This window comes from Rhea americana, unplaced genomic scaffold (genome assembly GCF_003343005.1).
Source record: "Rhea americana isolate MKP2758 unplaced genomic scaffold, rheAme1 scaffold_43, whole genome shotgun sequence".
Classification (NCBI taxonomy): Eukaryota; Metazoa; Chordata; class Aves; order Rheiformes; family Rheidae; genus Rhea; species Rhea americana.
Window position 1 is genome coordinate 1,564,051 of NW_028186568.1, and position 26,023 is coordinate 1,590,073.

Below are 26,023 nucleotides of genomic sequence, written 5' to 3' on the forward strand. Positions count from 1 at the left end.
ATTAGTAAGCATGCAAATTTTCAGAGCTTATCATGATGATTTCAAAAATTCTTATTTCTTTTTGAAAAAAGCTACATGAAAACAAGTACTTTTATTGGCTACCTAGGAGCTTTTTAATACATACTATGATAATGCACATTACTACTGGAACTCTTTACAGAGAAGAGAAACCCTGCTCCTTCAAACTAGCATAAATCTAGAACAACACTGCTTCCAGTTTAGTAACATTACTTTGCTTCAGTGGAAAGCAGGACCTAGAACAAATGACAATGTGCCAGCATTAGGAGAGTTACATTTTTACCAGCTGGGAATCTTGCATACCTATGGGTCATCTCAGTATGTTCTCAGCTAGCATTTACACAGCTGATGGTAATGCGGAGTTGTAAGACTTAGCCTCAGTGAAAGGGTTTTGTAACTGTTCCTACCTACCCAGAGGACAGCAGTGGCCAAGGAGCAGGCCCTTTCAAGAGACTGTCCCATGGGGCACAGTGCTCCATGCATTAGTGCTATCCCATCTGGACTGCAAAACACTCATCGCGAAACTGCCCTGTGAGAAGGGCACAGTGACTCTTACTCCTTTCAACCTTCAGCAAGACTGTGTTCACCTGCGCAAGGATCATCAAAGTGCCTTTTGTGATCCTTGGGAAGGACTTGTGGAACAGGAGGTATTCTTGATTACGGCTCAGCTCCAAAACAAAAATCTCTACTAGGTTCCTTCATTTTCTTTCCCCTAACACAACTGAATAGCCTGCCAGTTCTTTGCCTTGAGACTGTAACAAAATTAAGTTATATTTAATGACTGAAAGACAAACAAAGAGAAGATGAAAAATGTCATCTCTAGGACAGCAATAAAGCTAATGGGATATGTGCCTGGATGAACTGAAGATAGAAAGGTAGTTAGGTGAGGGTAAGACCTAGACAATTTTCTTCCACATAGAAGTCCCTTGCTCACTTTGAGTACCTCTTGCATTTTTTTTGGGGGGGGGGGGGGCACTTCTGTTTTATTACTCATGTTCTCCATTTCAGTTTACATACACCAGCTTCATAGTTTGGCTCCAGGATAGAATAGATATCATTTTATACAAAGGTCCTGCACAATAATCTTTCTTTATCTAGTCTGAATTCTTGTTTTTACCATTGTAATCTTGTATGTTGGCATCACAAGAAGATATAAAACTGGTAGAATATGGAGCTTATTATTTTCATCAGTGCTACTGATAACTGGTAATGGCAGTTTTTCATTAATTTCCTCAAATAGTGGAATAGTTATTTCATAAAGACAAGATAAATTTTATGCCACTATTATTTTATTTGCCATAATCAGTCAGCATCTAAAACAAGAACACATACACTTTGGAATGCTTTTTCTATAGAAATAACCAATACAATGCTAAGGTACAATCAATATCAAGGTTGGGTAACACACTCTGGCATTTATGGTCCCTCCTTCGGCTGAGGAAGGGTAACTAAAGGATGCATAATCTTGCCAAATGCAAACGTGATTTTGCACAGTATGCAGAAACATACAATGCTAAAGAAAATACTCCCCACTTCATAGTGCAGGCAGCCAAAAGCTCTGTTTAAAATAATAAATATTCACCTGCATCACAGTATACTCAGTTTATTACTTCTGCTTTGAATTCTGTGCTTTCAAGTGTCTATATTTTGCAGTTGTGTACACGCTGCAAAATTATCTTGGAATATCATTTAGCATCTGTGCATACCCATTTTCTTGTAGAGCTAATACTACACTGAAATTAAAAAAAGTCTTGAAATTTTAGGTATTGGAGACAATAAAACTCCCCTGAAAAAGAAAATGTATAAGTGTTTCTTGTAGTACAGTACTCTTAATCTTATGCCAATGTCACTTTAATGACAGTTTTCAATTATTCCTTATATAAAGAGAAGTCTAGGAAAAAAAATTATCTAAAATGCCACTCCTAAGTCAGTTAAACTTCAAGTTACAATATATGTACAGTATATAAATATACTTACGTATATATGTACATATATATCAGCTAACATTCTTTATAAATAGAACTGTCTTAACTTAAGCAGTATAAAAAATAGCTACTTTCCTGGGAACATGCAAACGGTATGCTTTCACCTAATCTAGAACACCCAAAACAATCAAAATTTTAGCTCTGGTTCTTACAAATATAAATTTTAATTGAAGACTTTTAGCTGATTTAACCATAAGGTATTTTTTTAGAGTAAAGATATAAAGTCTGTTCAATGCTAGCTATAATTGAACTCAAATACAGTATATTTTGGGTAATTTATTTTCAAGTATTTTTTCCATGTGACCTAAATCTAGACATGTTGCAATTTTTTGTTCCGCTTTTGCACTAGAATATTGATGATCAGCTCTGAACACTAAAAGCCAAACTACAGGCAATCTGGCATGCTTGCACTGCAGGGAAAAGGCTCTCTTCTACACTACTCGTATGTGGGAGGCTGTCCTAATATGGCTATTTGTGCTCCAGATCCTTTGTCCATTGAAAGCAATTAGCAAAATACCCATGATGTAGATTCTTAAGGCCAGAAGAGAGTACTGTGACCATTTAATCTCACCTCCTGCTCACTGAAATTCACTCTGAGATCCTTGCGTTCAGCACAGTGACTGGTAGCTGGACTAAAATGCCTCTCTATTACAGCCAAAGAGATTCCATCTCCAGAATTCGAGTGGGGTCTTGGCTTCTTACTGACTTTTCCCAAGGGGAAAAAATTTCGGTTCCATCTGAACCAAATGTGACATTTTTCCTTTTTTCTTGCCATATGAAAAACTGAAAAATTGCTTGTTTTGCCCCAAAACGTTCTATTATTCAAACAAAGTGCTCTGAGTACTTGTTAGAAAAGCAAAAGAAGACAAAGGGCTACCTACATTCATGAAGTTGATACTATTTCTGTTTTTCCATTTACCTAACAGCTCAGTAGAGAGCACACACTGGGTTGGACTGTAGAAAAAATAGCACTGAGTCCTTCCTCTTCTGAACAGATTTCATCCCTCTCCCAAGAAAATGTGTTAAGCAGGTGACTATGGTGAATATGGCATGTACTGAATTTCAGTTCTCTTGTTCATATTGTTCCACTTATTTAAATAAAATATTCCTATCCATTTCAGAGGAGAAGACTGAAATGCAGCTGTCTCCCTTCCCTAAAACCCTGTCTCACACAGCACTTCAAACTAGTCTTACTACCTCTGAGTTTATGGTACTGTTTTACACCAAGCAAAACAGCATCATCAAGACTTCAGGCCAGCATTATTCTTGTGATCAGCGGACCTTTAAAGGAAGCAGGAAATTTGAATGTAAATATCCCGAGCAGAGGAGGAAACCGAGCCTTGTTTTTTAATTCCTATTGTTTGCACGTGGATGTTACTGAGTAATAGAGGGATGACCTAGATACTTTCCTCCAGCAGGTTGGTAGATAATGATCTAGACATGTTTTCCAGATGAAGATATTTGTTGTGTTTGGATTAAATCTGACTACTTCTGAGAGACAAGGACATCTCTCACAATTTGCTATTTCACCCAGTTCCAAGACGGAGAATGCAACTGAGTGAGTTGGATGCCAGTGAAGGCCTGCTCTCCTAAATATGCTGTATGAGGTTGCTTGTTCAAGCCCTTCTCTCTGACACCTCTGCAAGTAGTACACCTAACTCCTTACCCCTTGAGCCAAATGGCCTCAAGTTCCCAGCCACAGCCTATACTGTTTTCCCCTATTCTCCCAGGGTGGCTCCCACAGTTCTCGTAGAAATCTTTCCTATGTCAGAAGTGATGAATTCTTGTTAAAGTAGCACAGTCTTCCAGCTTTTATACTTTTGTAAAAGAGGCATTCTATTTCTTATGATAAGTAGCATAAACGCACCAAAACAATGGTTTGGATGCCCCTATATTAATTGTTTATAGAGCTGTCATTGGAGGTTGGGGACTGAGAAGTCACGAAAGGCTCGTTTGCCTTCTGATCCTCCTTCATCGAGGTTGCTTGGTCTGAGATGGAAGAGAAGGAGAGCTGGTCATGTTCCATTATATGCACTTGGTCCTCTTCCTTGTCCTTCTTCACATAAAAGAGTTTCCTAAACTTTTTGAGCTCATGGAGTTCACAGAAAGTCTCGAGAACCACCAACATTGCGATAAGCCCCAGCAACAGGTAACCTAGGAATGAAAAAAGTGCTTTAATTATTAACAAATAAGTGGGTATGAAACAGTTCTAAAACTGTGGTTTTTCCCAATGCTATCTTTTCTGAACAGTATCTTAATCTTCTTTATAATCTGGTTTCAAAGTTTTGCAACCAACTTTGCATTATCAAATTCTTTTTTGCCTTTTTCATTCTACAATCAACAAAGCTCCAGATAATTTTTAAAAAAGTAATGTTAGTGGGTTTAGTTCTGCTACGTATTTTTCTCATAGATGGTTGCAATGACATTCAATCAGAATATTAGAATTTTAACACCTCTACTCTCTCTCATGTATTTATGAGCTTCATGATTATGTGCTCTTCAAAGTTTTTCCCCCTTATTATTACTTCATGTTTCAAATAGAAGTAAAAATATGGCAGTTAAATATAGTTGTTGTTTGTAACAGTTTAGCAGGACAAATCACTTCTCATTAACATTTTTGAAGTATTTTCCTTTAAAATTATAGGAATAAAACTGACATTGTGAAATAAATGGAAAAGCAAAGAACCTAGAAACATGTACAAAAGCAGCAAAACCAAAATTTAGAATTACTATAAAATTACTGTTGATGCTTTTAAAAACCTGAAAAAGTTTCTACATTTGATGAAACCTTGAAGATTATTTGAAAAATTTTAGTAATAGTACATACACTAGCCAATCTTGCTAGTGTTTCTTAAATAACATTGTGACGACTTCAGTGGTGTACTGACTCTGACTTTTAAAGGTATTTGTTAGCTCTCATGGACTGTCACTTTTGGAAACCCAGCTCTGCATGGTTACAGCTCAATATGTTCTCCTGTTTCCTCTCCAAACACTTGTATCTAGAATTTCAGGGAAGGTATTAAAATGAGCATTTCTTAATTTCTGCATTACCATTTGGTCTCTGTGATTGATCCTTACAAACTAACAACAAGCATGACTACCTTAATATTTTATCATTTCACAGAGCAAGTCAAGTAAAGCTGCGTGGATAATAAATCACATGAAACCAAATGCATAATGAGTACAACATGCTCTTCCAAAGACTGAGCATTAAATGTGCTGAAAGATCAGCACAGATTAATTATTATAATCCACATACGGACAACACTTTGTTACCAAAAGGCATAAATGTTTTACATGTAGTTATAGATTATAGGTATTTCACTGACAATAACACTTCTCTGTCTTCTAGGAACACCATCAAATCAATATTGCAATACCAGGTACTGACCTAAATCAGCACTACAGCTACAATTTATGAATTGTTTTTAAGCTTTATCTCATGAAGTCAAATGGGAGCCATGCATTAGCTCAGGGAGAACATGACAAATCTATGCCAATTAAAAGGCATCTATAAATCTGCACTAAGAATTTTGTAATTGCTTCTGAACCATCCAGCTGATCACCACCTGATTTAGTGGGAGACTTGTATTTTTTCCGTTAATTCCTGAAAAGTCCATCGCATTTATTAAATATTCTCAGATACAGGTCTTGGTGAAATTCTTGGCCAAAGCTACATACATACTATTTTTTACACATATTATTTCATTCTTCTTCTACGTGAAGAAATCAAAGAATGAATAATCCAAAAGTTACGATTTTAAAATATTTTAATTTTAACACTTTTGAAATACATCACTGACCAAAAATTGCTGCCTTTAGATTTTCCTTCAATTTATTACTTAAGTATTACAAAGCTTGAAACTGAAATAAAAGTCTTTGTTCAAAAATGAAATCTTTGACTTTGCAGTTAAAAGAAAAAAAAAAATCAGAAGACAGATTTGACCCATAATGCTCTCTTTTGCTTTTGATTATTCAGAACGGCTAGAATTTTAAAAGGCTTTTATTACGCATGGCTCTGTCACTATTCACTTCATTATTTAGCATCTCCAAATTAACTCTGCAGATCAGCAGAGTAATAATTAAAAGCTACTGATGATGAGATAAACAAGCTTGAGAGAGGGGAAAATTTTCCTGGAATGAGGATGAGACTGGAAAGAGGCTGAAGAAAGTGAAATGTTCTGCTGGCTAGCCAAAGGCACTGCTTTAAGGCATGCAAATTCAAGACATGAACTGTAACAGGTAAAATGCAAAAACAAATGAATGGACATTTTGTCTAAATTAAGATTGCTGGATCATGTATAGAAGCACAGAATACTAGCCTAAGAAATGAACCTGGTAGGAAGGGTTTACTTTGGCCATTTAGATCTTTTAACCAGTATTTCTGAAGATCCAGGACTGTACAGACTGAAGCCCTACCAGAAAGTGTTACTGTCTCTGGAGAACATTGCCTGCAGTGTATTCAGAATGTCAACACAGTTTTCTTAGCTCTATTCTTTGATCAAATCATTGATCATTGTGCCTCTCTCTGTCAACCATAATTAAACAGTTTTATTGTTTAAATTTAACTTCTATAGCTTTTTTATTTTATTTTTATTTTTTTTAACCATTCTCAGTACTTCTCTCTGACAGCTGGTATGTCCCAATGCCAGCCTCAGCTACCTTCTGTTACAATTGGAGTAAGAAACTTTGTTCTTCTGCCTCATTTCCCTTTGCTTCCCTTGATTCATCTCTAGCCACCTGTCATCTCACCTTCATGAAATGACCTTAAATCACAAGAACCATCTTCTGGCTCTGTGATGCACTGTGAATTCTTGGTCCCTGACATGATCCTAAGCATTTTCATAACAGTAATACTGGCGATGTTTTAATTATTACTAACAGGAGAGCTGCCAGCTGTGATTTAACACAAAGGGATTCTATTTTCCGCTTGTTCTCTCTTAACTAAGAAAATTGACTTTATTTAAAACTCTCCTCTTTGCACAATTGGCTACAGTGCAAAGTTTGCCAGATGGCAGCTAGCAAAACATCTGCAGTTGATAGAATCAAGAGAAACCTGGAAAACTTTGATAGCATACTTAAATATTAGTTTGACACTTACACGTAATTCCAATTTTATACAGCTCTCGGAATTTTTGATTGTAGCCTTCTCCTGGCACATAGTCTCCAAGGCCAATGGTACTCAGAGAAATGAAACAAAAGTAAAAAGATTCCAAAAAATTCCAATCATCTTCCAGAACAGAAAATATTGCTGCTGGGATAAAGAAAAAGCACGAGACAGTGATGAAGCCAAGGACCACAGCATGGATAATTGCAACAACCTGCTTGGAGAAGCCCCAGCGAATGTGGAAATACAGTACAGGCCGCCTGGTGACATAAACAATGATGCGCTGCACCACTGCTGTCAGGAAAAGCAGTGTAAAAGGGATCCCAATGACTGAGTAGATGATGCAGAAGGCCTTTCCTCCATCAGATAAAGGCACCGTGTGTCCATAACCTGGAATAAAACAGAGGAAAGTCACAGAATAAGCTTGCCATTGAAACTGGAATAGGTATGTGCTAAAGCTGGGACCACACGTACCAATTCGATACTGGTTTTATTTTGCGAGACAAAGAACTGCTTCACTATTGCTAAATCTGAACTCTGTCATTCTTGACAAATGCTATTCAAAGGTCTCTTTTAATCAGCCATAGAGCCAAATTATTAGTGACAAACAAGTAAAAATCCAGAAGGATTTTTATACTTCAGATTTGTGAACATAATTGTATTAAACCTTATTTCAGAGAAGGAGGTAGTGTCTGGTCAAGAGCAGGGAACCTATGCCAGGAAATGTGTTTTGCTCTAGGTTTTATTGTCCCTTTTGTTTAGTTTTGCCAAGTCATATAACTTTTTCTTCCTCCCACCTTGTTAATTGAGACAATATGTACTTCAGAAGAGCGTTCTTAGATCTTCTTTGTAGCAAAACATTCTAAAAATTTATGAAAAGAATTTAAACTGCAAAGAAATATTACAATTGTCATTCCACACTATACTTTTCCATACTTCTACAAGATGTTTGATGATATTCCACTGAAGATATTTAAAAGTAGAACTTCCAGAAAAAAATCCTGTTATCTAACCATCGCAACTGAACTGTCCAGTCATTTATGTATTAGAAACATCAATATTTATACATTAGAAATATCAATATAATCTATTTAGAGTTAAGAAATGTATCCACTGTTGTACAGGCCGATTGTGGCCAGCAATCTTGATTGCACAAATGTGTACAATTACACTTATATACAGTAAAAGCAGCTATGCTTCCAAAATAAGCCACGCCAGACAGCTTGGTTTTAAATGTAAATCACAGGCGCAGAAAAGAACAGTAAAGGCAGTAAAACTAGGAACACCTTCTCCTGTTTGCCAACCAATGAGGATTTTGTTTTCACTGCAGCAAGGAAATCTCTTGAAATTTAGTTTGGGTAGTCAGTTCTTGAGGTTTGTACCTCAAGCAAGCACAGACAAGCCCTACTATTTCTGCAGTCCTAAATCTGCTAGCTCACTCAGGTTACCTTAGTGCTGTACAATGAAGCATTTTCTAGAGCTGCTGCAGCTAGCTGTGCTGAGGAAACTCTGACCTAGGCCAGTCTGCCCAGCATGACACTGGACCAGATAGCCCCTATGTGCTTCCTGGGAAACCCCTCCTGCTCCCTTTTGAAACTCTGCTCAGCATGGCCTTTCAGGTTTTACACGAGCACAAAAGGTTTCCCCTCTAGATTAATGAATTTAATAGTACAAATACTGATGTTTCAGGTTCTCCAGAAAGGTAAACAAAGCAAATCGTCTTTTTCCTTAAGATATATAGAGACAGCTCTAGATAATGGAGGACATGCCAAATGTCTGTTTTACGAAAAGAGGTCTGTGAGATGTAGTTTCTCTATATTAGTTAACCTGACAGGAATCTTCAGTTGCATTTGAATTTTAATATTATGAATAATTTATCCAAGTTCAGTCTTTTGAACTCCATAAAAAATATTATAGGAGTATTTCTTTTTATGTGGAAAATTACTCAAATCCATTGTATATTGTTAAGGATTTTAAATGCACCAAATTGTTTAACAACTACTATTTTGTGCTGTTTAGAGCACCTGCCCCATTTTTGCCGCTATCTTCTATTCAGCTTTCAATAAACTGAAAAACTAAGTATCATTTTAAGCACAAGGTGGGGAGGTGGAAGAGAAAAGTTAATATATAGCTTTTTTTGCACTCAACTTATGTTTGTTTTATCCTTTTTTGAGATGAGGGAAATAAAACTGCAAACAAATCTCAGGTGCAGCTGAATCATATAAATTTATGCTATGGCAAAGACTATTTTTGATTTTGTTCTCTTGCCCATCCTTAATTATCTCTAACATTCAGCTGGCTTTTTTGGCTACTACCGAACACTGAGTTAACATTTTATTGTAACTGTCTACCAGAACACCAGGATCCTGCTCTTGAGAGGCATCTATCAGTGCAGACCTCATCACTTCATATGTGAAACTAGGATTATTTTTGCTGTGCATCACTTCGCATTTCATCTGCATTCATTTTAAAGTGCCACTTTATTGTCTAGTCAGACTGGAATTCTTCCATCATCCTTACTACCTTAAATTTAGTATCTTTAAACTTTGTTACCTCACTGTTCATCCCCTCTTCCACATCATTTATGAATATGCTGAATAGCACGGCTCCCAACACAGGCCTCTGAGGAACAGCCCTTGTGACTTTCCTGTATTTCCAAAGCTAACCATTTTCCCCTACTCGGCTTTCTATCTTTTTCTACCTTCTATCCATACAAGGACCCACGCTGTTGCTTAGCTCCCCAGCTCTAGGTTTGGAAAAGAAGAAAGATCTATCTTCGAGTTGATCATAGGGTGTCTACCACTGACTCTTATGACACATGCATAGAAAAGGCAACTGCAATGCTACATCACATCAACATGTCTTCAGTAAAGCAGAACTAGAGGTGTATTAGCTGCACAGGACAGATCAGTCCTTATCTGGAATAATCTGATTTTGCATATTCAAGTTTAAGAATAAATTCACCCTGCAACAAGAACAGAGAAGAGTTATTGAAACTATCAGGGAATTACAGAGTGTTCTGCGAGAGGAAGATAAAAGTGTCTGGCTTCCTTGGCAAAGCAGAATGAAGACTGAAAGGTGATATAGCATCTCCCTCTTAATGCAGCAGAAGACGAGCACTACCAAGGGAGAAGTGTTTTAGACAAAGAACAATATTGCCATACAAACAAATAGCTGTGATATAGCCATGAATGGATTTGTTCTAGGAGTTCAAAAAACGTTTCTAAGCTTCAGAGTAGAGTTTTAGAACAGCCATCTAGTTTCAGTACTGGGGGAAGAACTCAGCCATGTTTAAGACGAAGCCTGATGAAGCTTGATAACTATTGATAACTAATGTGATAAGCAGAAATTGAGCTTGTAGCATCAAACTCCTTTGCAAGCTCTAGGTTCCTAAAATTGGTGTATACTTGCACGGCACAATTAATCCAAACTTTCAATAACTTGAACCCAAATATCCATACCACATATGCAAAAACAAACAAAAACAGAACAGGCTGCTAGTGATTTAAGTTCAAGCTCTGCTCTGCTTCTAGTGGTAATCAACTCATTTCTTAGTGAGGATGGGCTCCAGTGCTGATACTTCTCTAACACCTCCCCCATAATCCTCTCTAAAGGACAGAAAAACATTCCTCCAGGTACAACCTAGAGAACACGTGACTCAGAGGCAAGTATAGAACAAAATGGCTGTATAACAGGGAAATTTGCCACTAGGTTGGGCAAAGCTGGATGCTCAAATCAGTCTGCCACTTACCTGGGCTAACCCTTACTGAAACTCTCAATTCACAGAAGTAGCTGAGGTGCCTGAAGCAGACACCACCCTTTAACATCTGCTCTGCCATTCTGCAAAAAGTCACAATTTATGAGACTATGGCAAGCAGTAAGGAAAGAGACCCATGTTTTTTTCCCCAGTAGTAAATTGCTTATGTGAGCTCCCCTAACAAAGTCTATACATCTTAGCCCTCTACTATACAAAAGTTATTAAAAAAAAAAAGCATAGCAATACATTAGAACAGAGGACATTAGAGAACCAAGGCTGGAGACACTCCATGTCAGTGTTCACCCATTTGCAGTCTCTTGCCTCCTGCCTCTCATGCATCTCTGTTGCTTCCTTGCACTGTAAGCTCTTCAGGGCAGAGGCTTTCTACAATAGAGTTCATTGTTCATGAAGTGCCCCGCACATGCTGATTCTGCTAAATACTAAATAAACAGTGTGTCTGTTTGCCTTTTTCAGCTGAAACTACCATGTTCAAAAGCATTACAGATGCAGTCCTAAGATTTTCTTTAGTATGAGAAAAGGATGCTCACAAGAAGGGGACTAATTATATTCCCTTTATTAAAACAAAGTCACTTCGTTAATCTGTCAAGGAGGAGAAGAGATGGACAGACTTGCTATGAGTGCCTAGAATTAAACTGTTCATGTAGCATATCTGATAACAGAGGTTACTGATTATAAAGATAGACAAGATTTAGAGACTGCTGTATATTGGTATGTGTAAACAGAACACCAGGTAACAATTGCTCCTTTAGAGCCACTGGCGCTTAAAATTTATATATATATATGTATATATATATATATATATAAAATCAAATGCTTAGATAGCCTGCCCAAACTCAGAAGCAAAGTGACACCAGAAATAAAATGGTATTACCCACACAGGTGTATAACCCTTTCTAGTGCCCATTCACACATTAGCAGTATAAAGTTAGTCATTCTTTGAAGAAAACTCACCAAAAGAAATATGTGCAAGACTAGTAGGACTTCCCATGTTAAATAAGATCAACACTCCATCTAGCTCAGCCTCCTGAGACAGACAAGCACTTTATCATTCATATAAAGAGCAAAACCCCAAAACATATTGACCATTGGGTTTCAGTTCTGCTCATAAATGGGGATTTTTTTGTTAAAAGTGCACCAACTTATAACTTGGAAGACTTCTATTGTTATGTGGTCACATAAATATATGCAATACCTTTATCTTTTCTGATGTAATTTTGAATGTCTTCGCAATGTCCTACAAAACTACTTGTTTTTAAAAATCATTTAAAACACAGTATTTTTTACACTGATCTTAATACAGGGAGTCATAGAGGTCAATTATGTGTTCAGTAAAATACTTTTCCATTTTCAGTCTTCCAAGTCAGCCTCTTGTTCTTATCTTATAAGAATGCTTGGTCATAACTTTTCTATACTTTTCAGTCTTTTGTATCCCACTCTTGAGATTCCTCTTCCAGTTATTTTCCTCTTGTCTTCCCTGTACCTAACTGCTCCTGCTAGATCACTTTACATGTGGAGAAATATCCAGAACTGATCACTGTGTTCCAGATAAGAGATTTTCTCACTCCATGATGATGTATCACCACATTTTGTTCATTTTCCAGAGTCACTAGGCAGCTCACAATGTCCAACTCATAACAATCTATGTCAAACCCAGCACTATTTACAAGCACTTCAGACTACTCTTGCACATTGCATTATCATGGCATGAGTTAGCACTGTTTTCTTCTTCTTCTTGTCCTTCTCAGTTGTTGCTTTTGACCAGTCTAAGTATTTCTGTCACAGCTACTCTCTGTGTCTTCATAGTCAGTCTCTCCTGTAGTTTATTAAACAACTGATCTTTCAGTAAAGAAAGACTAGCCCTCTAACAGATACTTTTGTGACCCTAAATAAAGCATACAATAGCAAAGTGCAAAGATGCTGCAATTGTGTGTTGTAACTCCAGGATTTTGTTACCCAGCCTGGATTTCTACACAAGAGTTCCCCAGAGGCCTTGAAGGGTGGGTTTGTTTGTTGTAAATGATTTTGATGTCAGGTGAGGAAAGCAAGGGGCTAACAGAGGTGCCATAGCCCTCAGTAAGCCTCCCCCAACAGTCTCTCTCAAGCTACAGTGAAGCAACCTAGATGGTACATTTGCAGGCGGCAGCATTGATCCTTTCTCTTGTGCCTATGTTACACTCTCGGGGCTTCAGCTGTCTAATATCCCTTTCACAGGAACGGGACCTCACAGCCCAGAGACCCCAGTACCATAGGATCATAGCTCACCCCTCTCTCTGCATGCCTTAAGAAGTCAATGCCAGCAGTCAATAGTTCTGTGCTGTCCGCTTGTTTCTGCCTAGTGATCTGCTTTCCTCCTATGTGTTTCACCAAGCCACCACCCCTCTCAGGTCCTTTCCCTCAGCTGAGGGTGACTTGCTGCACCACTACCAGCCTATGCAGTAACATTGAGCTTCTTACTGGGAGGTATCTACAGTAAGTGTATCCACACTCCACCCAGACTCGCCTACTCTGACAGCAGAGTTGCAACACCCAACCCAGATGTGGCGGTACAACACGACAAGTATACTAGTCCCTTTGCAGATCTGAATTACTGTTCATGAAGAGAAGACAGCTCTTTGAAGTCTGATCAGAATCGCAAAATGCCCCAATAGATTAAATGAATCATATGCGGTATGTTAAAGCCATTAAAAAAAAAAAGTTGTCTTCATTCAGCCCAAGCATAACATGACTCACTGGCATATAGTGATGAAGACCAGTAATAGTATTTACATAATTTCTACATTATTTTTTGTATAAAGATTTGACATGCTCCAGAATCCGTGTTAAGCAGTGAAACACATCCTGCTTCATAACTGGTCTCATATCCTCTCTAAAATATTAGGGAAATGTCAGTTGAAGATACATCCAAGTGGTAGTGAGAACTCAGGTATGTTTTTTTATTGCTAGGAGGAACACAGCAGTAACCAAAGTGATCAGAAACTTGCCCTAAAGAGTTCAAATCAACAACAACATTATGATTAAAGCAGATGATTAGGAGCCTCATGTAAAGTATGAAAGCTGACTATCCTACACATTACAAGGCAAAGGTGACTTACTATATAAAATGAAATAAATTAAACAGAAAGATATGTTGCATTATTGCACACATCTACAAACGCCAAAGCATTGTTCACAGTCAGACTACCTTTGAGAAAAAGTATTTTGCTTTTGCTGCTTCAGTTAGTTGTGCACTGGAAAGCAGAGAAGTGACCAGCTTTAAAAATAAGCAATAATTCTAGGCAGGTAGTTTACTAACCTTTTAGCTTGTACTTTTGCATGTATGTATTTCCTCCCTGTATTACAGATGGGAAAAATAATTCTAAAGAACTGCAGAAGCAAAACATGAAGGATAGTCTTTTAATAAAAATGTGCAAATTAGTATCATCATGCTGCTAGAAATATTTTTTCAGAATTTTATTCAGAGGTTTGAGACACAGCAATGCCATTAAAACACACTATTAAGAGACATATGTCAGAAATGGAAGATTTAATATTTAAAGGTCAGTAATACAGTTTCATTAAATTCACCTGAAAGCCTTGATTTCCAACCAGGCTGAGATAAGCTATCCTATATGGCAGAACGGAGAGAGGAAAAAAATCCCACCATGATGGGCATTTTTAAGCCCCAGAAACTGTTTGGATGTCACATTTTGCTACCTCCTCAGCTGAGCTAATGGAACTGCTTTTGTGAGGGTGGGGGAGGAAGAAGAGATGCTTTAAACTGAAGCCAGATCATTTCATCAATTAAAAAAATTGGGGGAATGCAAGGAGGAGGACATTTATTTGACCCTAATACATTTTACAAATCAAAGCTAACAGCACAGTCCCCAAACAGTATCATCTGCAAAATTAGGGAAGTGATAAAGGAAGGGGCAGAAGTCTCTTAAATCAGTTTTGACAGTAAAGAAAACATTCATTAACTTCATCCTCACACAGCATCAGTTAAAAAATTTAGATTTCCTTTAAAGATATTTGATTTGGTGTTATTCTAGCTCCCTTCAATCACAACAGATCCCTCAAACCTGAGGAGAATGAAACCGGTAAAAATGTATTTGAATAATTAAAAGTAATCACAAGAATTGGATCTTCTCAATAACAATTTCTCACTTAAGTAAACTCTATTCTGAAAAGTAATTCATTTTGCCAATTTCTAGTTATAATTTCAGTGTGATATTTCAGAGATGTCAGGAGATTTCTTCCAAAACAAGAAGATTTTAACACATTGATTTATACCTATTATAACTGTATAAGTGTCACCTGCTGCATCAAGAAAGGCTGAAAGTTCTTTGAACACTAACAGGATTGTATGAATAAGCTCACTGGCTGTCAGCAACATCTGAACTCAAGGCACCAAGCCAATGGCATGGATATATTGGCCTGTATGTTCAAAGGTAGTTTCAAAATCATTTTTTTGCCAGCATAGCTGTATGTTAGAACATTTGTATCTTGCAACGCATTTAGTACCTACCATACCTGTTCTTGCATAGGAAGCAATTTCACATTCCCAAAGAAACTGAGACAGAAACTCTTATATATATATTCTCCCTCAGCCATGAATTATGCAAGGAAAATCTGCAGTGCATTAGGTCTTTTCAGGTGAATTTTAACAATGGGAATCAGAACAAAAGATACATTAAGTATTTTTTCTTAACTATAGAAAAAAATACAGTGCCATCTGCCTATAATGAGAACTCTCTTGTGTCTTCTTTTGATATTATGAAATGTACTTACAAGTTTCTAGAGTCATACACACTGTCACCATCTGCAGCTTCACAGGCCTGGCAACTCCCAGATTACAAGGAATATTTCATAATTTCAAAATTAGGACAGGGAAATCTTTACATTATTCATGTTTACTATTAACCCATTTCTATGATCTTCAAGGAATATTCTCTTTACTGCCAGCTGCAAAGTCTGTTAAAATGTTTGTTGCCTTTGTTCCTCCCTAGCTGCCAATGTTGGAGAAACATCTGTACTAGGAAAAAATCTCTGTACTATATTAAGGTTGCTGGATGCCTTAATATATAAGGTGAAAAGAAGGTAGGAAAATAGAAGTTGTAGCCTGGGCATGCCTTTATAATTTCCAGTTGTTCAGTTATGCAGTTATGAAGAGTTTACTTCAGATTTGCTCTGATCTGCTCCCAAAGACTGAATGCCCATTAAAAGTTGGGATTAACTGTGCTCCACAAGTGAACCTCTCAGTTTTACTCAATTCAAAAAGAGCCCAGTTTGTGTGCTTCAAGACTGCTCCACATTGTGCATCAAAATATGAGGAAGTGGGAATGATCTGGAGATTTGTTTCAATAGCACAGTCCCGATCTGAACCAAAATTCAACTGCAGGTTCTCCCACTAAGGGCCAAAAAATCTGGCAGACTTGAAATGCCTTCAGAGTTTAAACTCTAAGTTAACAGCACTTCTCCAGAGTCGGCTCCTGCGCATGTGCTCAGCAAGACTGTGCCAGAATACCTTAAAAGTACAGTTCCCCATCTGGGACATATTTTCTCTTCTCAGTTGCAGTCCTGATTTGCTATCGTAGTCTTTTACCTGTAAATTGTTTGAGAATTGACATCATGTTGCAAATATGCTGGTGAAAGATAAACGATGACAGTATTAGTGGTTTGCATGGCTACCTGAACCACAGGTCACTAATGAACAGATGAAGACATTGCCTAAAGTGAAGGGAAATCAGACATAACTCTCAGCCTAACCAAACAATTTTTACTTCTAATCCAAATATTTCACACTCCTTTTGTTGGAAAGTTCACTCATCACACCATGTGTGAGACAAGACATACATAAAGGATTAAAATCTGATGGGCATAACAAATGGCTAGAACCAGTCATATTTGTACAGACATTTACTGTTTTTTTGTCATATAGTTACTATTAGTGAAGTGAAAAACATTACAGCTGTATTACAATATTATGTATTGCAAAGGCAATGCTGAACTCATTCAGACACAAATGGTTAAGATCCATATGGGGTGGAGGTAATAAGGGAGAGCTCTGTTCAGATATTACACAGTAAAATGATGTATTGAGCTGGAACTGCATAAACAGAAGATGGAATTCACTGCATGGGAACCCAGTACAGCCATAAGAACAAGTACAGAAATTAGTCCCACAACTAGGATGATTATTAGTGAGTGTTTGGCTCAGTAATATATCTTCTTAGTAAAAGTATCAGAGGCAAATACCACTCAAAAGATAGTAACTTTAAGTTGTAAATGATAGCATTATTTCACATCAAAGCTGGATACTAGATCTTGCTAATCCTGCCTGGATACAGTGAAGTATACACTACCAGCTCAAGGGAACTGTTACACCTTTCCAGCACAGGTCTCTAATTTGCCAGTCTACCTGAAAGTACACATTCTTCCCTAGCCATGACCAGAAAATGGCGGAACCATAGTTAAGGCACATATTCCATTTCCAGCACCATTAAACTTGCCTTTAGAAAGGAACGCACTCCACAGGAGAAGTCTGGGTTCTCCAGGCTTTCAGCTAGCAAAGCTTTCCCTCTTAGCCTATGTGAGCAGAAAACTAGATTTCCCAAACCGTAGCTGTAAACCCTAGCTAAACAGTTTGCTTGAAACTGTCTGTTATCAAACTCCTTTTTGTTATAACATGCTAAACCTTGATCCTGACTTGAGGTATGTGTAGGCTGGACCTGTGTTCCCACAGAGTCATGCCAACTTTCACCATGTTTTTTGAAGCAACATGGCATTAAAGACTTCACGCCCTGAGCGCGTATGGCTTCACACAGTGCTCAAGGCAGGAACAAAGACTAAATATGTCAGCGTATTCAGCAGACAGTTCAGTTACACTTCCGTGGCAAAACATTCAGTCTTTAATTCTATCACAGATAATAGTCAAAACATACGCATGCATTTCTGGTTTACTACTGTTTTTAAGTTAACTACTTTTTTTCAACTAGAATTCAGTTCCTCTTAGTCTTATTCAGATTTTAAGACTCTGTAAGGGTTAAACTGTGAACCAGGATCCATCTGGTGTTGGGACTCTCCCTCTTCCCCCCAAGACCTCTCAGTAACAGCACATTTCTCGAAGTATCTGTCCAAAATGAGAATGTTGCCTCTTTAGATCTGCCTCTAACAAATATTTAGCTTAAGCAAGGAAACGTGTATTTTGCAGCAACAGTTACTTCTGCCTAATCTCAGATTCATTTTTCAATGGAAAGAAAAAAACAAAAAAAAGGAAAATAACAAAAGCCTGTGGAACACAAGCCAATCAACAGGTCAAAAGCAAGGTTAGACTTCCTGAGGGCTCTTCTGAGAAATCAGTAAGGAGAACTCCAATTATTGTTTTATTGGTTTACCTGCCCACTAGGCAACAGATGGTCTAAAATCTGTATCAAAATGGGGTTCCCACCAACAGACTATTTTATTATTAATGTTTCTTGGTAGAACAAACTCCATGAGCCTCCAAAACTAAAATTTGATAGAAGAAAAACATAAATGGGCTTTAGCAAGGAAGCTTTAGTTATAGTCCTCTGAAATGTTAGGAAACAAGGTTTTGCGCTGATTTTTTTTTTGTTAGGGCTTTACTGCTGTGTGTGGCAACAAAAGTGCGGCAGCATTCCCACCATAATAGATTTTTAAAGCCATTGATCACCAACATTAACATGCAATCAAAGAAACAGGTTCACGCAAAATTCTCCTAAGTAGTTCAACGTTATCTTCAAGGTATTGAGAAGGGTACAAGCCTTCCTGCAATTCTTCTTCCTGGAAATCAAACTCCTAAACATTCAGTGTAGGAAAAGAACCTAGCCTGGAAAATGCTTCAAAGATTCTGATAGACCAGAAAGGAGGAAATGACATTATCTACTAAATTAGCCAGTAGGTCGTCCGTGACAGTGACAGTCTCATTACATGTGTTAATTTGGTACAGAGCATGACGAGACTGTAACCTTGGCTGCAACATAAAGGTGATATTATATCTTAAACACTAATACTTTCAGATTTAGTTTTTAGATATGGCAATCTACAACAGTGATACCAACTGAAAAAAAAAAACTGTTTTAGCAGCTGACATCCATTTAGCATCTAACTGGCACTGAACCTGAAAGCATAGACACTTTTTGAACAGAGCAGCAGAAGATAGAGCTTGTTCTTTGTAGCAAAAGGTCTGGAACTATGGTCTTTTTTTTTCCCTCCTTCTTCATGTCACAACTTTCTCTTTCCTCAACCCCAATTTTTCCTGTAACAGGTTTTAAAGTTCTATCAATCACTTCAGCCTCCTATCACTTGAAAGACCTTATTTATACACAGGGTACTATAAGGATATAGCAGCTGCCACTGCTAAGCCCAGCACCTGTGCAGTATGGTACTCAGCTTGAAAAGAACAAAAGTCAGGTGCAGTTTACTGGCAAGAGGTTTACAAAGATTTATAATGGGCACTTGTTACTATCCCAAACATGTCTTCGACATGTCAAAAGCCTTGAATACGTCTCAGTGGCACATACTACAATACTTTAATCAAGTATCTAATTAATGAAGAGTACCTATGTAGCTTTGCTAAGTTACCATTTCTTGCATCGAAATGAGTCGCAGTTGTTATTCTTCCTACCATCTGGGAATAAAGAGAAACAACCAGCTGCAGATTAGTATGCTTCCCACCTCCACTTCTGAAACAAAACTCGCTTTATTGTACCATCAGAAGAACCAAGTATGAAAGCAGTGAATGAAATTGGTATTGTGGGCAGTAAAGAATTACCACACAACATTAAAAAATTAGGTAATTCCAGACTGTAGAGTTAAAATAAAATCTGCAAGCAGCATTATTGCATTAAAATGCAACCTCACATGGAAGGAAGTATTATCTACTGAACACAGCAGGGGGATAGGAATTTATTCTCCTAATTTTGTTATTGATTTGACATACGGAACTCAGGGAAATTACCTGCACTACCTTCCTTGTTCAGTGGAGGAAGACACATAGTCTTTACCTATATTTGTAAGGTATTTCAGTATTTCACATTTAAAGGAATCAGATATGATAATACATCTATATAAAAAACCCTTATTTCTGCCCTGTATTTTAATCATTATTTTTGAGAAATATGAAGAATTTGTCAGCATGGAGAGCAAAATAAAAGCCAATCTTTACACAGACCACCAAAAATCAGAGGATCAAATAACAAAAATGCACAGAACTAAAATGCATTCTCCACTTCTACAGAGGTATATTTCAAATTTAAAGTTTGATTTTTCCAAGAGAATTTTCCTACTTCTGAAGTTAAGAGTGTTTACACAAAGGCTAAAGTGAAATATGTTTTCAGGCAAGTTCTCTGGCTCAGTCAAAATTCTAAATCACATTTCAAAATATGATGCATTATGGTATTCTACCATCTGAATATAGGCTAGCTGAATATACTCACAATTTCACGTTCATTAAAAAAACATTAAGTTGCAAGGCTCAACAGGGAAATACTTTCAATGTTTTGAGAGCTAGTTCACTGAAGCACAGCACATTTTATAGATATACTAGTCTTATTAAATCATTCAGATGTCTAGGACATTCCATACAGCAAATAAAAATTTTGAGAACCATAAACTTGATTAGTCGCACAAAAATCAGGGTAACTTAAGATAATCACAACTGTATGTCCTACCAACAAATTAAGGGAAAACAAAAGAAAAACCCATAATTGTAATTGCATGTACTATTTCTCTTTGTAAGATGAAGAAGTGTAGATTGGCTCACCTAACTAGAAGAAATTATTTAGAAATAAATTGGGATATAGCATTTAAAAAAAAAGCAAATGACAGACACAGGATGGTTGCCAACAATGCAAAGATACAGACAGAGCACCATAAATGCTTCACTACTTTCAAATACGATATTATTTGTTTAGATTAATCGCAATTTATTTTAAAACAGTAAATACTTGTTTTGTTAGAAAAGCGTCTTTGATATTCTCAGAAATTCTCATGACCTTTTTACTCCCTACAGTATGATTTTCCTAAGAAAATACATAAGTCTAACCTCCTAGGGACAGAATAAGATAGTCCTGCACACAGTGAATACAGGCAACATCAAATCAACAAGACAGCTCATCAAAAATGCTCCATTTGCCCAGTCAGAATGTTGGACCAACTGCATCAAAGACTCTCGATACACACAAATGATTGAGTCTTATCTCCTACACCTTAAGGTAGCTCAAGCATCAGAAACTGCTTAGCAACCATCCCATCTGAAAACTGAGTCATACTAAGGTTTCTCATATTCAGCACTCTCCTGTCAGTGCTTGCATTTGCAAACCCTGGACAAAATGAAAAGGGCCAGATCAGTATCACCTGTAACTCTCTATGGAAAGCGTGATGCTTTAAGTGGTGTATCCATACTAGGTGATACTCAGTGGGAATGCTCCATGTTGTAACTTTTGTATCTGTACTACCTCATACTTGGTGAGAATGGTCCCTGTTGTAACCTTTTGGTGTCTAGAACAATACCGCTGTGATAAGCGGAATACAAATAAGTAACTAACAAGGTCTTGGAAATCTGTGAGAAAGAACAGCAGTTGGTTACATATAGATTCTGTGGCTGGAAGCCACAGAACAACCGTAACCGTGAGAAGCAGTCAACATGAAGGTCATAAGCTGAAGAGTAATGAAATAGTGACCCCCAAAGTCAATGTGGCTCCCAAAATAAGTCTGCACGCGTGCGCAGTATCATAGCCTGGTTATGCAGCTGGGGCGGAGTTGGGCTAGACTCCCTGCACTTGTTGGCCCCATGTGCCGGGACTCCCACCTACCGCAAATAATCATAAATATCAGAGTTTTTCTGAAGGAGAGTGAGGCTGCTACACAACAGAGGCCCACATTGCCTCCTCAGGTACGCCCGAAAGGATTGTGCCTGCCAACTCTCTTTCTCTCTCTCATATCACGCAGATGATCGGGACAAGCATTGGAGCGGTCCTTCTCGAGATTACTGTCAGGTCGGTCTGTTTGTAATTATTCACTAATAAATCGCTTGCTACTGAAGAGTGAGCGAGTGAGTGCGTGTGTGTGCATGCGTGTGTGCTGGCTTGCCAAACCGGATGTTTGGCCCCTGGGAATTTAACTGGAACAAGCGGCTTTTCCTCAGACTTCAGTACATTTTGGGGGAGAGTGTGTGTGTACATGCATGTGTGCGCACGTGTGTGTGTGTGGGGGGGGGGGGGTAAACTGAAGACTAATTCCACAATAAAGACCTGACACTGAAAAGCTTGAGTCAGCAATCTGGAAATTGCTAGCACACACATCTTTTCAAGGGAAGTATTTCTTTCCAAGAGCCTGACTCCAGGAATACATTGAGTTTCTTACAGTTGCCAAGGACTAGAATTTGGAAACAGGTTACAGTGAGTAAACACAATGGTATTACTGCGTTACTTCCTTACTAGTTTCAAAGACAAGGGAAGATATCAGACAACACTAGTTATCAAATAGGAAAAAAAAAATACAAGGTTCGCCTCGAGATGCATATACCTAAGGTACATGGAGTCCTAGCAGACTGTAAAAATATTTTGGTGCTGGACCTGTATTAGCAAAGAGGACGCTTGTTAAGATGTTTCAGCTTCACTAGCTCTCATTTTAATCTTGCTTGAAATAACACTCTTTTACAAGTGGCAGTCAGTAGTTGTCAGATACACCATCATTACAGGAAATGCATTCTTAGGTTGCCAGCTCCCCTTTTACATGCATTAACTTGGCCTGTGCATTTTTGATTCTTTCCATACATTCCTCAAGTAGCTACATGAGACAACCAACCTAATCTAAGCATCACTGCTGAAAAGATCCTTTCCTCTGTGTGGGTCTACCTCTTCTTACTCTTGGGGCCTGGTCAGGTATAAACCTAGGCCAGGGGAGTAGACAGGACCACATGGGGAGAAATCAGGGGTCCAAGACATCTTCCTTTCAATGGCAGAGAGGTTAGGCAGGCTTGGCCCATTTTGCTTAGTATCACCCTGGGTAAATGCTGGATAAGGAGAGACAATCAGCACGCTACAGCAGAGCAAACACTGATATCTTCCCACAAAGGCTATTCATGGATTTGATAAGCTATCAACTAATAGCAGCTGCTATACAGCTTGGTTTTTTGCAGAGAGAACACAACTGAACAATTTCCTACATAGGTGTGGCAATATTCCTACCGTTTCCACTGAAGGAAAGGTATGGAAATGTTATTACAGGCTTTATATGGCTTCTGTATTTCTCATTATATAGCTGCAACTTCCTAAAATATTGTGGCACAGAAAAAATATTATTGAAGAAGCTCAAATCAAGAAAAATGAAAGTACATGGAAGTGCATTTGCAGGATGGAAATATCAGTAATGTATGAGAACATGGCCTAGCAGTGGGAGCAGAGAGTTGCAAGATGATATTCATAGGCTCCTATTCTCAACTATACCAATGACTCTTATGTGATCTCTTTTTTCAAGATCTTTTTTTAAAGTTCTCTTTGCCTTAGTTCATTCATTTGAAAAATACACACAGAAATACCACTATCTCACGAGATGCAGAACATAACTGTTTTAATAAGTAAATTAGTTTCTGCTATGCACATGCTTTGGGATCTACTGATGAAAGATGGTTCAGAAATGTGAAAAATTATTACCATTACCAAAAATTATTACCTCATGACATCTAAGGATAATACAAGGCTAAAAATCTGAATCTCAGACTTCTGTTTGAGGTGTTGAGAGTTTGTACCTTTTGCTTTTCTCAAAATTTATTTCTAATAACTTTCAGTGTAAATGACATTTTCCTGTAAATAGCATACACAATTGTTTGATAGTAATTATCCCCCCAAAACATGACCTGAACATTCAACTAGTTTTGACAGTATACATACCTGCACCTACAGGAGTATGACTAAAATATTTATTTTTGGCACTATAGATGAGCAGAATGTTAATTGTGCAGAACTTCTGTAATGAAGTAAGGCAGGAGCTTGCCCTCTTATATTTACTCTTCCCCTGTCAACACAGTTGTTGTTGACTCACAGAATGCAACATCTTGTAATGTTTAGAGTTCTTTGCTTGTCCAAGTGGAGTTGCAGCAGTGGACCAGAAGTCAAATTGAGGGCCTAGATTTCTCAATGGACATGTTTATGTATGCAGGTGTTTAAATTTTCTCCTACTCTCATGTAAGAAAGCCTCAGTGCCAGATATTAACCGTTCTAAATGATTTACTGCACTGGATTCATTTCTGTTCATTATTCTTGTTATATACAGTAGTATTACTGCTTGAAAGTCCTAGCTATGTGTTTGATTCTTAGTTATTTCTGGTTTACAGCTGAGTCAGCATTCCAATATTAAGTTAAAATACAACCATGAAAATAAGTAACAAGGCATGCTGGAAAGCATTTAACTGCTCATTAGTAAATCATACAGCCTAGAGCTTCTAGAATTCTAGAACAGATGGAAGCTCTCTGATTTGCTTTAGGGTTTTCTCATTTCCTTTAGGCTGTAGGCTTCAAAGGGAAAGGTCTACACCATTCTTGTATAGCATGCATTTGGGTAAATACCTTCTTAAATAATACAGAGTGTAGAGCTTTCATAGTCCTCTCATGCTGATCTTAAACATGACAACATTTTCAGATTTTTTTTCTTTTACAAAGTAAGATTGTAAAATGAAGTCCCAATATTTAAACATCCAAGCTCCTTTGTTTTCTTCCAGGTCCCTGAACACATTGTTATTTCTGAAACACACTTCATTATAGCCTTCTCTAAAGCCATCTTTAGTATGATCTCAGCATATGGGGAAGAAGGAGAAATTAGACCCTTTGCCTTGCCTTTGATGATTCTGAAGTAACCGAAAACTTTACAAAACTATATCAGGAAGAGTGGCAAATACCCACTCTATTTCAACCTAGCAAAATATATGTTCCTCATGTGCCTTGTAAGCCATAAATTAGAAAAGAGTCCAAGAGTAACACAAGAAAATTTCAGTGGAGGCTTAAAGATAAGAACATACTTAAGCTCCAGTCAAACCAGTGCTGCCATCATTTGAGGTCTTCAGTAGATCATATTTCCTTCTTCATGCTAATAAATCTTCTCATTTTTAAAAATAATTACAATAAGTATATAATCTTTGATTTATAATAAAAATGGAGAAATTAGTGAAACAGTAAATTTTACAATCACTATTGAGTTGGCTGTTCTCTTTTTCCTTGACACAAGAGGTCTCCACCCTGCAATTTTGTGTTTAACTTAGCTTCTGCATAGTCTTGTCACCTTTAGGCGCATTATGATAGAAAAAGATGGAAAAGCAGACATGCACCTGTGACAGGCTTCCCAGTAGGCTTAGTAGCTGTACGGTTTCCTGTAGGCCATACCATTTTTTCCCCAGCACCATGAAAGATACCGCTGTTCTCATGCTTTTAGTTGCACTGCACATTTCTATATGAAAAGCCTGAAATAGTTTTCACCAACGTTTCAGAAAATCAAATTCATCACTGTAAACACTGCATGAAGAATAGTTAACCTTAAACTAAAAAAATAGTCAATTAAGTTGGGAAAAGGATTTCATTTATACCTATTTCTGCATAACACAACTAGCAACATTATACAGCCTATACAAAGCAAAACTTCCCAAATTTAAGTGCCATCTGCAATGAGTTTTGATTCATAAAAGCCTGAAATTTTGAAGCTGGTTTAATTTATCATTAAGATAAATTTCTGCTTCCAAAGAGGTAATGAGTGGCACATTTTTAACTCTACCATTTTAACATCTAAATCTGTTTATTATTTTTTCCCCTGAAACAAGAAACCAACCCATATTTCTGCCTTGAAAACCATTTGTGAAGTAGCTGCTGTGAAAGAATTTAAGGTTATTTAGTTGATTCAATTCAAATAATCTTTAAATAATAAAATGACACAGAAGCAACAACTCTGATACTAACACATGGGATGAAAATCACAGGCACATTTTAGCCTTTTCATTTTAGCTTCAGGAATTATCTTTAACATCTTCAGAGAATACATTCAGTATGTGGCACACAATGTGCACATGCGGAGCAAAGAGATGACAAAACTCCACTTTCATGCTACCAGTTCTCTCAAAAGCTGTGTTTGCAGTGATATTAAATTATGCTT

The 26,023-nt window shown here is 37.5% G+C and overlaps 1 protein-coding gene across 1 annotated transcript in view; it reads right to left on the bottom strand.

The window, feature by feature from the left end:
* Window positions 1–1,290: 1,290 nt before the first annotated feature.
* KCNK1 (potassium two pore domain channel subfamily K member 1) overlaps window positions 1,291–26,023 on the bottom strand; it is a 34,447-nt gene continuing 9,714 nt past the window's right edge. The window contains exons 2-3 of the mRNA XM_085315470.1: window positions 7,105–7,500; window positions 1,291–4,157 (exon numbers count right to left, since the gene is read on the bottom strand). Of these exons, the coding sequence (XP_085171596.1) occupies window positions 3,898–4,157; window positions 7,105–7,500 (656 nt within the window). The 3' untranslated portion in view covers window positions 1,291–3,897. The remainder of the gene's footprint in view (window positions 4,158–7,104; window positions 7,501–26,023) is intronic.